Source organism: Eupeodes corollae, chromosome 1 (genome assembly GCF_945859685.1).
Source record: "Eupeodes corollae chromosome 1, idEupCoro1.1, whole genome shotgun sequence".
NCBI lineage: Eukaryota > Metazoa > Arthropoda > Insecta > Diptera > Syrphidae > Eupeodes > Eupeodes corollae.
In genome coordinates this window covers 145,046,928-145,064,511 of record NC_079147.1, presented here as the reverse complement: position 1 = coordinate 145,064,511, position 17,584 = coordinate 145,046,928, and the positions used below count along the sequence as shown (strand labels likewise).

Sequence of the window (17,584 nt, the reverse complement as noted above, 5' to 3'; positions counted from 1 at the left end):
TACGAAGGTTTGCAGCTCTCTTGTTATGGCTGAAATAACCTTCCAAGTGCTGCACCCATAAAGAAGCACAGATTCGACATTTGTGCGAAACTGTTGTAGCTTTGTTCTTAAGCTGATAGAGTTATTCCTCCAAACTTTTGACAGCATACCGAACGCCGGTTTTGCTTTGCCGATGCGGCAAGGTATTGAAAGCTCTCCACTTTTTCCACCGGTTGCGAGAAAATATTTGTTTGAGAGGATGGTCGGTTTCCGAGGCTGATCATTTTTGTTTTGCCGGAATTAATTTTCAGCCCCACAACTTCTGCTTCTTTCCCCACACTTGCTATCATTTGATGGAGATCCATGATCCTTAGAGTAAGCAAACATCGTCCGCGTAATCCAAGTGCTTCAGATAAGATGTCACAAGTACATTGGATCCCTCCGCTACCTCACAGAGCGCAGTATATCGCTTATCACCAACAAAAAAATATTGGCGACAGAGAACAGGACTGTCTGACTCCGTTTCGGATTTCAAAGTCATCTGACAACCTACCATCGTGCACAACGTGACATTTGGATCCGTCATATGCTGCTTTAATAATAACGATTAGTTTTTCTCGAGTGTGGCCTCAAGTTGTTCTCTGATGCGTTCCAGTATAACTTTTGCTACTATTTTGGCAAAGGCTGGTAGAACGCAAATTCCTCTCCAGTTTTCGCACTTTGTAAGATCTCCTTTTTTGGGAGCTTGATAATAATTCCCTTCTTCCACTCGTGGGGGAAGCTTTCGGTGGGCCAGGCTTCTTTTATGAGCGGATGAAGCAGTTCGCTTGATGAAGCAGTTCGTTTGATGTCGTTGGCTTGTAAAAGCTCTGCGGGAATTCCATCAAGTCCTACCGCTTTGTTGTTCCTAAGTGCTTTAACTGCGGCAACGATCTTATCTTTACTGGGAGGTGTGCTGCAGATTCGGAGATTAATTTCTTCAGGCGATTCAGAAAGTATCGGCTGCACCTTGTTTGCAAACACTCGGTTTAAAACCGAGGAAAAGTGTTCTTTCCACCTTTAGACTTGCTCATCACCGAACTTATCACAGTACTATCTACTTCTTTCACCAGGTGTTGATTTGAGCTGTGTGCACCCGTCAGCTTTTTGGTTATTCTGTAAACAGTCTTGATGTCGCACCTGTTTGCAGCATCTTCTGCTTCTTGCGCCAATGCGTTGATGTAGTTACGCTTGTCGCGGCGGCGCACATTGCGGTGAACCTTTTATTCATGCGATACGAGGACTCCAGCTAGTTTCTTTCTTCCTCTTGTGCAGCAGTTATTCGAGCCCTTAACTGTTTGCGTTCGTTGATCCTTCCCAAGATTCTTCTGAAAGCCAAGTGTTGTTGCTTCCTTTTTTCCGACCGACTATTCTGTCCCTCCAAAGAGCAAATATTTCGTTTGTTGACATTTTTTTACAGCTGTTAAGCTGTCAGCCAAAGCAAATGTTCAGATAATTGAACTAGAGCTTACGTTTGGAGTCACATTACGTTACATTACGTTCTTTTCCTTACGATTGTCAAACGAAACGTGAGGTCGAAGCTTCATTGTGATAGCATGCATTGAATTCCTATGGCTGAACTCGTAAACGTCAGGCGAAGCCGAAGCTAAAGCGTGTTTGTGTTTCAGCCATTACTTCCCGCGTCCTCACATTCCAGTGAGGGTACAATCTTTGTCCGGGTACAATAGCCAAAAGTCGTCAACGAGTTATCATTAATTATCCGAGGCGTAATTACGGTTTCTGTAGCGGGATGGTATTCAGTTACGAAGAGTGCTAATCTCCGTAACCTATCCTGAAGAGTCAGGAAACTTCGCCCTTGATAATATATCCGTCCGGTTTTTTTTCCGTACGGTCAAAACCGTATAGTGTGAAACAAGCCTAACTCCAGATTACCACGGCAAAAAAACCGGACGGAATAAACCGGATCAATGGCTAATTACACGATATATGGAGGGTTCCTGTGCTTAGTATACTTTTTTAAAGGTTAAGTTCGAACTCTGCCGCACGAATAAAATTTTATGATGTGAAAACATGCATTTCGTCACGTACGCCACTAAACTTATCGCGTCGTCCGGCTGCCGTACACTGCAGTGGCAGTAGACGTTTGCTACCTATATAAGAGAAAGCTAGGAGCTAAGTTTTTTTTAGAAAAATCGATCTGACAGTTTTATAAAAAAAAATTAAAACATGCAACAAAACACTAAAAGTTGATAAAACTAGGTTTTGGACTCAAATATCTCGGCAAAAATTAAATGGCTTCAAATTAATTTTATTATCAGAAAGAGTATTTTATTAAACATTTCGTTACTACGCAAATTAACGTGAAACTCCCCAATTTACTTCAGGTGCTGTTTTCTTTTCCTTATTTTCACACCCCACATCAATTACCAATACTTAAATTGATCTTTGCCTGGGCGCCATTTTGAATAATTTGTGTTAAAACAAAAAAATCAGCTTTTTATTGACATTTCTGTCCATATCTGAAGTCGGCAATTTCTTAAAGCGAATTCACTTTTATCAGTTATTGACATTTCTGCTCTTTTTTTAAGTTGGCATCATCTGCACCTCTGCTCCTACGTATGTACTTGATATATTCACATCCTAATTAACTTCTCTCAATTTTCCTTTGAGTTTTTAATTTTCCAACCCAAAAATACTCGTCCAGTCTCATCAGAGGCTTTCAAGATGTTAAAGTAAAAAGAATTAAATCCTCTTATAAGTTGTGCTGTGCTTAACCTGCAGAGAGCGTAGCTCCAGCTCCAGTTCAGATCTCTTATATGCCTGCTCCTGATGTTTATAATCTACTTTCGATTAACCAACAAAAAAAAAGTTTATATTATTCCTTTCACAGTTTCTGTAGTGGAAAATTATTTAAATGTACATATTCGTATTTCGAATGAAAACAGAAATTAAAAACAAAACACAGACAACAAAAAATCACCACAATCCAAACAGAGTCCCAACTCTAGGCCTTCATCGTCAATAAAAAAAAACAAAAAGCGATCTGCAACGCGAATAAGCCACGAGGTAATTATATGCACTCTGGAACATGTAGCAAATACAACACGAAACAAAAAGAAAACAACAACTTGTGATACATCCTCTGTGTTGTGCCTATACAACAAATATGTAGCATGAATGCGGGGTATGTTGAAGTCCATATCCGTATCTATAGGTATGGATAACGTTTGTAGAATCGGCCACATCGCGTTGCAATTAAAACCCACATACTTGTAAAGCACGCAAATATTTTCGGTAAACGATGTTGCGGTGGGTTGTTGAAACCATCAGCCAGCAGGCAGCAGCACTGGCACTAGCACTAGCATTGGCAGCGCCCTCTGCACTGCACTGCACTTTCTCTCTCTCTCTCTCTCCTTACCTTCCTCCGTATCTCTCCTTGCGAAAACGAATAAAGTTTCCTGTACTCGTGTCTGTATATGCTTAACCCGACCACAATGTGGAAACAGAATCATTTACATACCCAACTATAGTGCCTGCGATTGCCTATATGGATGGATGGTCAGGGAACCGACCGACGACAATCCGACGAATGAACGAACCAGGCAAATAACTAGATATGTATAGAGGGCGGCAGGGCAGCCAGCGCCATCGGCCGGCGGTGCGATGCGGTGCAGTGGTGAAGAGAGTATTCGTGGTGTCCGGCGGAACGATTACTCTCAGTAATGAGATTCACATCTCATTATCGTGGGTAATTGCCTGGTGAAACGCAACGGCAACAAAAATTAAATTAAATTAACGAATCATTTGTGGAGGCGCACAAAAACAAGGCGCAATATAATGTCGTAAAACTACGAATTAAAAAAGAAAAAAAAAAAAAAAAAAAAAGAGGAAGAGGAAGAAGAATGAATATATTGTGATGATGCGAAAGGTGATATAATAAAGAAGTGAATATTTTTATCAAGATCCATCTGGCGGACTGTTACAATATTTACACATTTTATACTTCATAATCGAATTATGAAGCACTCTGTTCTGTGAATGAGCAAGTCTATGAGTTCCGACGGTCTTGAGTTTTTTTTTTTGTAAACTTGTGGTAGACTTAAATCGTGGTTTTTGAAAATTGGTCACATATAAATAAAGGGGTTTCTAATAGAGAAGGGTTGATTTTGACAGCTCGTGGCTGCCATATTATTTCTTTTACTATGTGTCAAAATCTTGTTTTAAGCAACATACAGCGACTTCATTATTTTGGAGCAATTCACAGTTCCTTTGGATTAATGGATAATGAATAAGAAAAATGTACGGGTTTAAGACTACACCAATCCATGTGAGATTCACGAGGTCCCAACGCATCCATATAAAGTTACTGTTTTGTATGGATTTTGAGCAAGAGGCTTTAAGGGTCCGTACTTCTTCCAAAGTGATGTTGACCAGGCCAGAACCTTGAACGATGTCCGCTATAGGTTGATGATCCTCAGCTCAAGACACAATCGATATTCTTGACGAGCGGTTTATTGCGACGACGAGGTGATGTGAATTGGCCACCAGGATCGTAAGATTTGACGCCTTTAAACTTTTTCTTGTCGAGCTTTCTTAAAGTCATTGATCAATGCTTCAAAAGCGTTCCCAATTGACTGTAACATCATAGCCGGCTTCGTTTTTGAAGAAATATGGAACAGTGACTTTTTGAGGATTTTACGACTGGGCGTTCTAGCAATGACTTGTGAATTTAAATCATTCAAATTAGGGCAGTTTTGCTTATTTAGGGAGCCATTCAATAAGTATCATCGCTGAACTAAATTTTCTTGTGAAAATCGATTTCGGCGACCATATTTTTTTAAGCCCTTTCGCAGAATGTAAAACATGCTTCATGGTCATTGGGCTTCAATCCTTGGTCGAGTGGCATTTTGCAAGCCCGAAAATCAAGATCCTTCCCCAAAATCTACCATAAAGTCAATGGGCAACGTCCAATTGTTCCACGGAATAGCGGATGGGCATGGACTCATTTCGGTCTTCTTCTCAACTCTGCTTAATAGCAGCAATATCGCCTTCGGTACGCCCTGTATTATTTCTTTGAGGATGCGCATTATCTACTTCGGTAAACGGGGTAAGAAACTAATCCCTGGTTTCTCGAATTGCCGACTCTTCTAGGAGATTGCATCGCCCCAACGGATATTTTGGTAATAATTTTTCAAATCTGTTAGTAATTTTGTATGAAATTACAAACCAATTTGAGCATAAATGAAATGACAGCTGTCAAAAAGAGCAACTCTGAGAAAAGTATTGCCAGATTGAAAACTACACGGTTGAAAAAAAACACCCGCTAGATAAATGTTCTTAGGTTGCAGCTGATCAATTTTTGGATAAACAAGCTTTAATTTGCCGGGATATCGAAATGTTTTAAATTTTATTCATGTAAGTCCCTTCCATCCATGACAAAAGTGGTTAAGAGTTGTAAGTCAATAGACCCTAGTTTTCTACAGACCGTTGTGGCACTTTTATAATTTGTATATTAGTATAAATGTGTGTTTTAAGGCTGTAGCAGATATTGGAAGATTTTTGCTTCAAGATATTTTCGAAATAGCTATTCGAAATTTGTCTCTGATATTTTCTGAAAACCCGGCCGTCGGTGGTGAATTGTGTTGTCAAGTTTTTGACAGCCAAGTATAAGTGCCACCACAAGTGTCAAAACCATTTATTGGATTAAGTTGTTATACTAACTTTTGAATATGAATTTCCTAGCTTCTGAAATCGCATTTTCTGAAAACTTAGGACTCTTAAACCTTAGTCTTTGGACTAAACCCATAGTAATCATAATAAAAACATCATCAGTTAATTATTATTCTTCTAAAAACGACCACACTTTGTCCTCGAAAAGTACAAATACCAAAACAAACTCACCCCAAATGAACCCTTAATCCTCCTAAATACTACCTTTTAACTCTCCGTAGCCAAAATCAGTGTGAAATAAAAAAACACTAAAAACAGCAAAACACATTAAATCTCACTTTCAAAATTACCTGCACCTTTACAAAATGACAGAACAACAACAAAAAAAAAAACAATGAAACAAATACAGAATAAGGGCGCGTTCGGGGTTGAATAAATTTGTTTGTATTTGTAATCCTAAACTTTGTACATTTTTTGTTGAAAATTGAATGAATTTACAAAATTAACGAACATTTTTGTTGTTTTATGAATATAAAAAAAAGAAATGTTGAAAGAAAGTAAGAGAAACAATATGGCCGCCATGAGCTGTCAAAATCAATCTGTTTCTTTTGTATAACCCTTTAAGGCGACACTACTCTACGATCACAGCCATCAAATGCCAAATGTACCAAGGTCTTCAAATGAAAACCTCGGAAATTGCTTTCGATACTCGACTTCACTTTAAATTTTATCGACAGTAATTCTACTACGGATGTTAAGTTTGTTTTTCACATAAAATTATACTGTTACTACGGATGCCGCTTTTACAAAAAATCACAGGTAGTTCATTATTTTCAAAACATTTTATAATCGAATTAATTTTGAGTGACAGTCAACTCTTTGGGTATAAATTCCAAGAGTGATTTAGGGGTTAATGTCTTAAACTCACATTCATGCTGATTAATAAAGAGGAAGAGTTGAATTGTGAAAAAAACAATAACTTTTAATAAATTAATGAATCAAAAAATCTATAAAAATACCTCGTGGACTTCAATTTAACAACTGCTCAATTAAAGCCCCCTTAAATTAAAAACCGACTAAAGAGCATTATGATATTTAAAACAATAACCCTGATTTCAAGCGTGTTGAGTTTCAATTGTGTGCTTTTTTAGTTGTTTTTACTCTCTCTCTTCTCCGTTGCGTAGGTATTATTTGTCTCTCTTTTTTTTGTTGTTTAAATTATTATTTTTAGTGGTTGGTTTGTGGTTTACTGGTGCGTGCCTGTCTGCCTGCCTGCTTTCCTGAATGCCTACCTTGCTTTCAGTCAAGTCGTGGCGCGGCACGGTTTTCTGATTCAATTCAACCCTCACATACCTATTTCCTCTACATGTGTATATTTAAGGCTATATGACATAAGTACAAAGGTATGTACAGACCGTTTTGGTTATGGGGGCATATTATTATTGCCACCCATCAGTTAATGTGGCGGAAATTGTGATGACTCTTTTTCGCCGTTGGTTAACTTTGAATTAAATAGCGTCCTTCTGTTAACTCATCTCAGGGCTTACACCAAACACAGTAAAATATACTCAACTCCTGTGCCCTTGTTGTGAATGAGACGAAATTTTACGCATAATAAAGGTTTATCCTATACAGGGTGTTACGTCATATTTTTTTTCAATGTTGGGGATAGTTCAGATTTAAATAAGTTATATCGAAGTTTGGCGCATTATGCAGCATGTAACGAGTGCTTTTTTTGACGTTTCGATATTTTTGACAGCTGTCACTTGGTAGTTTGCTTTGCCATTTTATAATGAATCCTCAACAACGTTTGTAAATCGTGCAAAGTTGTGTTACCAAAATAATGACGTGTATTTTTCAATCTGACAATACTATTTTCCGAGTTGGCCTTTTTGACAGCTGTCACTTGATTTTAGCTTAGTTTGGTTTGCATTCCATAATGAATAGACTTACTCCTGAAGAACGTTTGCAAATCGTGTAAATTTACTTAATTTAATTTGACAATACTATTTTCGGAGTTGGTCTTTTTGACAGCTGTCACTGGAATTTAGATTAATTTGGCTTCAATTTCATGTCAGGCTTTGTGAAGTCTTTTGTCTACGCAAATAAGCTCGAGACGATCTAAGCCTTGGAAGAAAACATTGGGACCGTTATTGCTTTTTTGAAACACCCTTTTTAAAAGTGAATTTTCACTTTTGTTTTGTTAATTTTACTGCCATAAAAATAATGCATTTCACGCATAACGTGTGGCACACACATGATATCGATACAATCAACGACATTATCATCAACAACAACAAAAACAATGATGATGACAAAAATAACAACAAAAAAGTGGCCAATTAAAAAAAAAAAAAAAATTTAAGTTATATAGGCAATCAATTATTATAGTTTCCGTGAATGGATGAAAGTGGTCTTCACCGTGTACCGTACCGTTTGATCCTTTTCCCCTTCTACCGCCCTTGCTCGTAAAGGGAAAGCTGTATTATAGTTGATTTTTGCTCAAGGATAATGTGGATAGGGTTTGATTTGATTTTGGTTGGTATAGTGGATAATGATTGTCCTCAAGCCATCCTCCCTCCCCATACTTATTGATGACGGCAGCCAATTGATAATAATCATTTAATTGGAATCATAATACCTACCGTGCGTGCGTTCCGTTGTAGTGGTTAACGCAAAATGATTATTATTATTTAATAAAATATCTGTAAATAATTATAAAAATCAACTGATTGTTGTCATATCGATGTTATTTATTTATTATTATTTTTTTTTTTTAATTTTATTTATACTACCAACAAATAATATTGGGTAAAGGTAGGATCTGGCTTTTCTTCTTATGTATTTGTGATATTTGTGCATATGTACAGATGAAGTTGATATAAAATTTTAAATCAATTGAGTTGTCATGTCGAGAAATTCCTGGTAAATTAAAGGGTTTTTCAATAAGACAACATTTTGAATATAGTCTGCTATTTGAGCAGCTGTCACTTTTGTAGCTGTCATCTTTTGACATTTAAAGAATACAAACTCTGCCATAACAAAAATGGAAAAATACTTTCTTCAACAAGACATTGTTAAAATTCACTAAAAAATTGTTAAACATTGTTAAGTCAAAGTACTAAGATCTTATGGCTTTTAAAGTTCAGTACATCAAAATGATCCGAATACTCATTGAAAAATCTACTTCAGTGATGAGCCTTATTTTCACCTCTGAGGCATTTACGTCAATAGGCCGAATTTTCGTAGTTGGGTGGGACTCATAAAATCGAGGAATGCTTGTTGAAGAGCCTTTCTATCTTCAAAGCGTCTTCGACGACGTTCACTTTCAAAAACGTGCAATTAAAGAATCTTTTGAGTTAACAAAATTATACATTTTTCTTTATCGAAGTCCAAATCTTGACAGAAATTCAAATTTTAGTCCTGTCTGATTCCATTAAACAAAATGTTGATAATAATTATCATTTAGTATTTCTACTACGAAAATAAAAAGACTATTCAAAAGCCCAATCACATCAGCTTGCAAAATGTAACAAGTCGTCTGAGTTTTGGAACCTGGTCCGAAAACTTAATGGAAATACAATTTACTACTAGCCCAGTTGTTAATTCAAATAGACTGCACACAATTGTTAAACCCAGATGAGCCAAATAAGTTTCTGAATGAGTATGCCAAACCTGGCTTTAAAAATAATATTTTAGATGCACCAATTTCAAACGAAGAAGTGTTTATATTGATAACAAGCAAAAGGATGGAAAGGCTGCGGGCTCAGAAGGTATGTAGTGGATGCGCACACACCTTAAATAAAGCATTCATACTCAAAGCGCAATGTTATCTATCAAAATCTAAAGCTCAATGTCATCTATCAAAATGTAAAGCTGAAGTGTAAGAAAACGATGTAAAAACACAGAATGCAGACATTTTCCATTTCCGTCCAATTCGATCACGTCCTTCACCCGAGTCGGTACTACAAGAACAGAACACAAAGAAACTAACCATTTGTGCTGGTGCAATAAATAACTCCTACCCAAAATAATTTATTGAATAAAGTTTTGTGTATTGTTTTAAAATAAAAAGTTAGTTCTTTAATTGTAATTCGAAGAATTACATTCGAGGAACGCAGAATTCTACAGATATGGTAAAGATACTCTTGTTGTATCTCCAACAGCAGCATTCAACCAGATATTTGAGGAAGGAACTATCCCAAATCAGTTCAGCGATGCTATGATTTCCCAATCTCCAAGAAGAAAAACACTGAAGTTTCGGAAAATTAGAGAGAAATCTCGTTTTTGAACTCTTCATATAAGATATTAATCTAAAAAGCTAATAATCTGCTTAATAAGTTTTAAGCTGGCTTCAGATCGGGATACTTCACTGTCGATCACGTTTTTTTACTCCGCTCGTTTGCTGACTCGTTTCTATCGAGAAATAAGAAACTATTTGCATTTTTCGTCGATTCCAAAGCCGCTTTCGACACCGTGGATCGCAATGCCCTATTTTAGCATCATTGTGGATTGGTCAATGCTTATCAGAATAGTTCCAAACGAAATCATGATTAAGACAGGGCTGTGCACTCAGGCCAGTCTTGTTTGCACTCTTCAATGATGATATAGCCGAAGCATTACCAGTAGGAATCGAGTACGCAGGCGTTACCATTAAAGCTCTTCTTTTCGCTGACGAAATTGTTCTTCTCGCGTATAGTCCGCAGTCCATTCAGCTAATGATAAATAAGCTTGCTGAATATTGTAAAATATGGACCCTAGTGGTAAATTTAAATACATCCAAAGTGATGGTTTTTAAAAATGGCGGTATATGATCAGGTGCAAGTGAACAATGGCACTATAATGGTGAAAGAGGAGAGTTGGTAAAAGAATACAAATATCTAGGAATCTGCTTTATTAAGAACTTGAGCATGGAAAAACATATCACTGACAAACTTGAAGCAAAGCTTTATTAATATGGAAATTACGTATACTTGTAAATTCAGGGTTTTCGAAGCTGCATCGTAATCAGTCAGCTTGGGGAGGTCGGAAATATGAACGAGAGGAAAAACTGCTCAGATTTTACATGAAACGGATTTCCCACCTTCCTTCGAGTACGCCTAACTACATGATCATGTTGGAAACGGGTGTATCGCCTTTATTTATAAAAAAAAACTCAAGCTGCAAGTCGATTACATCCTCAAAGCTCTGGATATGCCAAATTATCGTCACCCAAAGAAAGTAGTTCTTCAAACAATCCAATCCCAAAGAGGATGGTTTAAAAACTGGATAGAACTTGCCCAGCAGGTGGATGTTGTTCTAAACTACAGTAACCTTGCAAACCAACTTTATATCGCCTAATAGCTAGTCTGGATGAAGCTTCAAGAACACAATACACGGAGCACGCCAAAAGCTCACAGCACTGCATGATTAACAGAAGACTAGACTACGATCTCCGGGAAAAAAACTTCTTCCCCGACAAATTTATCATCGAAAAATTTCGTGCATGTTCCGACTAAGAGGAGAACTCCTTAATCTGAGCTACATTCGAGAGGACTTACCAATTTTATGCAACCTGTGCCACTTGAAGGTGATCGAGGATGTTTTACATTTTGTTGGACAATGTGCGATATTGATAGAAATAAGGATACTTATCCTAGGCAGTGACATTCTTTCAAATACTCATAAATCATAAGCCTTCTACAGGAAATGGATGTCACAAAGTTGTATGCACATTGGAAAACAGCACTTAAATATAGGCATCACATTTCAAATGAAGCTTTTTAATCTTTAACTGCACTTTCTTTTTTTAACTTATATAAAGATATACTTTAAGTTGTCAATCAGGCAGACGGCAATGCCATGCATTTTATTGATTGTATTAACCAAATTATTGTTAAAAATGTGTGCTTAAATAAAATCAAAATCTAATCTAATCTAGATCTTAACATTTCCGCCAGTATTTTAAAATCTTTTTCTGCAAATGTCATAAGAAAAACAAATCTAATAATTTGATGACTTTCAAAAACGTAACGCTACGTCAAAAACAACCTTATGGCTGAAACACAAACACGGTTCAGCTTCGGCTTCAACTGCGTTACGTTAGCCCTGCTACGAGGTTGCTTTGAATGACACTTCTAATATAACATTTCTAAAATGGCACTTCTGTCATTAACAGCTGTTATTTTTTCTCAAAATAAAAATAAACGTCATGCAAAGCCGAAGCGTGTTTGTGTTTTAGCCATTAAGATGAATATACTGACACTTGACATTCAATGTAATTCTTTGTCAGCGTCCCAATGACAGCTATAAAAGTAATCCCAAAACAAAAAAAAATCAATTTTGTCAAATAAGTTATTTGTCAATTACCTGTCACACATCATTACCACATTTGGAAGAAGAAAAAGTTCAAGTGTCAAAAATCAATGAGACATGTGTATGAAATCAAACAAACCTTTCAAAAAAATATTCAATATTGTAAATTAATAATGTATATGTAAGATACAAAATATGTTGGTTTATTTTAATTCATTATTTATTTTTTCTTAATTTTCAGATTAAAACTAGAATGCGAAAAGCTAGCAAATGAAAAAACAGAAATGCAACGTCATTACGTTATGGTAAGTTTGTTTTTCCTTTCTACTAATATTATCCCACTTACCTTATTTATGTCTTGAATCTCAATATTTTTAAAAAATTAAAAACAAAAATATCAAAAATTTATTATTCCTAACAATTGAAAAAATAATTTACGAGACAAAAAACAACAGAAGCAACAACAGCAAAAAAAAGGAGACCCTTTTCAAACAATTTTGTATCACTTTCCTTTCAATTATATCCTTTTAAACAGTTCACCCTAATTCGTTCAACATACTTTCACCCTCCAAGCCCACCTTAGCTCAACCATCACCCCTAGACAATAAAGCTACATAGGGTTAGCTAAATTATAATAATGAAATGAAAGGACATTTTTCGTTTCAACGTGTGAAAGAAAACAATAAGGACAACTCAAAAATAGAAGAAAAACCTTCCCTTTTTCAAACATCTAGCAGCAGAGTCTACAACTCTTGTGTCCTTAAATGCTCCTTCGCTTTGCTTTGCCTCCCTTCTTCTTCTTTTTCTTCAACTTGTTCCCTCTCATCTCTTGTGCATCATTATCTTCCACTCCGTGAAATTTTAATTTGAATTAAAATTTCAAATCAAGAAACAAACACAGAGAGGGAGGGAGAGGCTCCATCTGTAAGGATGCTGATGATGATGATTCCGCCTCGAGGAATACAAAAATACGCTCCTTTCCTTATACAAAAGCAACCACGATAACAAAGAACATCCATCCCTATCCTCATACCCGTGGCCTATTCAAGGATGGAACTTTTTTTGCATGATTTTTGTGGATGGAGGGGTGGAAAGTAAAAAAATCTCGAAAGACGACACCATATCGTAGATTCATAGCTAGACCAACAGTGCGAAGGACTCTATAGAGAGCTCAAGACCGAAGAAGAATACTCATCTAAAAAATTTTTCTTTGATAAATGATGACACGTTTTGTGGGGTGTATCTCTTCTCAGTATAGTTGTGTGCAGTGGAGTGAAGCCGAGTCCAATGGCTATAGTCCCGAAAATACTTATTTAAGTTTTGTTAAACTTTTTTTTGTTTGTTATTTGCTCCTTCGACCAAGGAGCAAGAAGTGCAAACATCTTGAAATAAAAAAAAAAAAGTAATGGGAAAAAAACGCTGAAAGAAATATAAAAACTTGAAGGGCACTGTGTTACAAAGTGGTGGCTTGACTGATTCCAGAAGTGTACAAAAACCCCTTTCACATCTCCACCACACCACCAAGAGTTGAGTTCACCAAGCCACCCCCATCTCCTTTGCATCGTGCTCAATTTCCTTTTTTTTTTCTTTTACCTTTGTTCATCGTCGTCGTCGTCGTCGTCCTTTGGCAGCTGTTAGCTTTTCCATCATCAACATTCCCCATACTCTTCACTATACCTCCCTTCCTCAACATACCATCTATACCTTTCGTTCGAGTTGTGTACTTGAGTTCATATAAGAGCTTCACTCTCTCTCTCCCTCTAAGTCTCCTGTATATAGATCCTTTTTCCTAAGAGTTTTTCTTCTTATATTTTATATGTACATGTGTATGTTTTTTTATTTTTCTTCAACTTTTCTGCCTTGTTTGTCCTTTATTGCTGGTGCTTAACTCTGTACTCAAATGCTGGTGTTAAAACGGTAAAGATGGGAGGTTTGTTGGGGGTGTTGACTGAGGTTGGGAGGTTTTGGGTGGGTGGTGGAGGACAAAAAAGAAAAGTCCTTCGAAAACTGGTGAAAAGAAATTACTTAATTACGTAGCCAGGTTCAGGTAGTTGAACATACCAGTGGATGAAGATGATGATGATGACGATGGAGATGGTGATGAAGAGAGGAGGATTGAGTATAAGGAAAAAGAAGCAGTTGGAGGAGAAGAAAAAGATTTTAGGATAAAAGTGGATAAACCAAGGCAAACACATTGCTTGAGTGGCAGAGTAAACCCTTGAAAAGGATGTTTTGTGTTCTTGGTTGATGGTGTTCATGTTCATGTTCCTATACCTATACGACGCAGCTAAAAAGTAGAGACTAAAGCGACGTCGACAACGAAAACAACTTGGATATACTCGTTCTTCTATCAACAACCCCCAACCCTCCTCCTACCCCAAACGATGAGTACTCATACTTTTCTTGAAATTCTATTCACGTCATGTTTGAGGTTGCAATTGAGATTGAGAAGGAGGAGGGTTATTATGTGTTATGTAGGTTCTTATACTACATTTTTATATACATACATACTCGTATGTATGTTGAGAAGAGAGTGAGTAATTTCTTGGTTTAGTGTAAACATACAGGCGAAGCGGGAAATAAGTGAACACTTTATATTTCTTTTCTTTTTTTTAGTCGGTCCGTGTGTTTTTTTTTTGAGCAGTTGTTGTGGTTTAATTAAAATTAAGATTGTTTTTGTCTGAAAAGTTTTGTGGATTCTATAATTGGGTAGTTTGTTTTTGAGAACTTTTGGACTAGGTATATGTAGGTAAGGTACCTGCCGTGTGTCGCTTTTTGGTTTGAAGTTTTGTATGCATATATACAATTTTTGTATCTAAGAATCAAGTTGGTTTTTGAGTTTCTGGTAATTAAGTTTATAAGGTAGGAAGAGTATGAATTACATTCACAGTTTTTGTTTTTAACCATATTTCCCGTTTTTGATGTTCATAACTATAAGAGTGGGATATTCAAAAAAAGGACAAATTACACTTCTTCTTTATACTGGTTACTCTACAAGGTCAGAGGTGCTGATCAAATGATACTCTTGGGAGTTGGATTGGATTAGTTCGTAATCCTTAGATTCTTAAAACCAAAACAATGGGTGGGATATTCAAAAAAGAACCCAAAAGTGAACCGTTTGTTGTTTCAAAGAGAATTTTAGGGAGCGTATCGAAATTCCGCTTTTTAAACCGGTTTTTAAAAAATCCCGAAAAAAAACGTTTTTAAATCCCGTCTTCTAAAATACCAATTTTTTTTTAAATCCCGTCTTTTAAAATCCCGCATATTCAAAATCCCGATCAATTACGATCCCGCTTTTAAATATCCCATAAAATTCCGGACCTTTTCCTTTTTTTTTTACAAAATGCGTGCAGTAAACGAAATAACAACAGAAGTCAAAGGTTTGAATGTTAAATTACTTGACAAAATTATAATAATATTGTCATTTGTTTGATTTTTAATGTACATAAACATTAATTTTTGTTTACAATATTAACCCTTCCACGAACAATAAACATCCTTCAGCACATCTAAATCGCAATAACGGTTTTACTGCTCTAGTTTATTTTTGTATTTTGATGTATTATAAAGGGTGATTTTTTTGAGGTTAGGATTTTCATGCATTAGTGTTTGACAGATCACGCGGGATTTCAGACATGGTGTCAAAGAGAAAGAAAGAGAACGAGCAACGCTTGCAAATCATTGAATTTTATTACCAAAATCAGTGTTCGGTTCGAAATGTGTTTCGCGCTTTACGTCCGATTTATGGTCTACATAATCGACCAAGTGAGCAAACAATTAATGCGATTGTGACCAAGTTTCGCACTCAGTTTACTTTATTGGACATTAAACCAACCACACGAATGCGTACAGTGCGTACAGAAGAGAATATTGCGTCTGTTTCTGAGAGTGTTGCTGAAGACCGTGAAATGTCGATTCGTCGCCGTTCGCAGCAATTGGGTTTGTGTTATTCGACCACATGGAAGATTTTACGCAAAGATCTTGGTGTAAAACCGTATAAAATACAGCTCGTGCAAGAACTGAAGCCAAATGATCTGCCACAACGTCGAATTTTCAGTGAATGGGCCCTAGAAAAGTTGGCAGAAAATCCGCTTTTTTATCGACAAATTTTGTTCAGCAATGAGGCTCATTTCTGGTTGAATGGCTACGTAAATAAGCAAAATTGCCGCATTTGGAGTGAAGAGCAACCAGAAGCCGTTCAAGAACTGCCCATGCATCCCGAAAAATGCACTGTTTGGTGTGGTTTGTACGCTGGTGGAATCATTGGACCGTATTTTTTCAAAGATGGTGTTGGACGCAACGTTACGGTGAATGGCGATCGCTATCGTTCAATGCTAACAAACTTTTTGTTGCCAAAAATGGAAGAACTGAACTTGGTTGACATGTGGTTTCAACAAGATGGCGCTACATGCCACACAGCTCGCGATTCTATGGCCATTTTGAGGGAAAACTTCGGAGAACAATTCATCTCAAGGAATGGACCGGTAAGTTGGCCACCAAGATCATGCGATTTGACGCCTTTAGACTATTTTTTGTGGGGCTACGTCAAGTCTAAAGTCTACACAAATAAGCCAGCAACTATTCCAGCTTTGGAAGACAACATTTCCGAAGAAATTCGGGCTATTCCGGCCGAAATGCTCGAAAAAGTTACCCAAAATTGGACTTTCCGAATGGACCACCTAAGACGCAGCCGCGGTCAACATTTAAATGAAATTATCTTCAAAAAGTAAATGTCATGGACCAATCTAACGTTTTAAATAAAGAATCGATGAGATTTTGCGAATGGTATGCGTTTTTTTTTTCAAAAAAGTTCTCAAGCTCTTAAAAAATCACCGTTTATTTGTTAAAGGTTGTAATAAAATTAATCTAGAATTATATCTCATTTTTTAATTTGTTTTGATTGCAAAATCGAGATATCAAAAAAATGGATTACAAAAAAACGGGATTATAAGAAATGGGATTACAAAAAGCGGGATCATAAAAAATCGGGAATTTAAAAAGCAGGATTAAAAAAAAAGGGATTTTGAAATCGGAATTTTAAGAAACGGGAATATTAAAACCGGGATATCTAACCCAACCGAGAATTTTAATATACTTATCAAAAATTGCCTTAAATGAAATTTTTTTTATAGAATCTAATTACACAGTGGGATATTCCAAAAAAAATTGCAACAAGTGATCTACTCTACATAACGAACAAAGTCAACTAGTTTATTAATTGAACAAGCATAGGTGATTTGTTATAAAATTTTAAAGCTGTTTTTCAGTGGAGACAATAAATGTAGGTAATATGAGAGAAATACACAGTGGATGGGATATTCAAAAAAAATTAAACATTAGGTATTTGGTGTTGTATTTTGTTTTAAACATACATAATATTTTTATGTTGTTGCTCATATTTAAGAGATTTTCATATGCAGCTAGTTTCATTAATTGGTCATTTGTCTAAGAGATTTCAATTTTATATCCCATTTTTACTACTAATACAAATACTTGTCGAATATCCCAGGCTTGATGTTTTCTTAAGATCTTACAGTGATATAACATCAAAACCCATATGTAATATGTTTGAGTAATTCAAACAAAAATTCGGTCGAAAATCCCACGTCTGAGCTTTGATCTTTAAGACCTTTTACTAATG

General features: G+C 36.3%; 1 protein-coding gene across 5 annotated transcripts in view; it reads left to right on the top strand.

Moving 5' to 3' along the window:
- The window catches only part of LOC129938591 (protein groucho), a 307,911-nt gene that overhangs the window by 228,021 nt on the left and 62,306 nt on the right, over nucleotides 1-17,584 (top strand). For all 5 annotated transcript variants that reach the window (XM_056046249.1, XM_056046246.1, XM_056046250.1 and 2 more), the window contains one exon: nucleotides 12,185-12,248. In XM_056046249.1, the coding sequence (XP_055902224.1) occupies nucleotides 12,185-12,248 (64 nt within the window). The remainder of the gene's footprint in view (nucleotides 1-12,184; nucleotides 12,249-17,584) is intronic.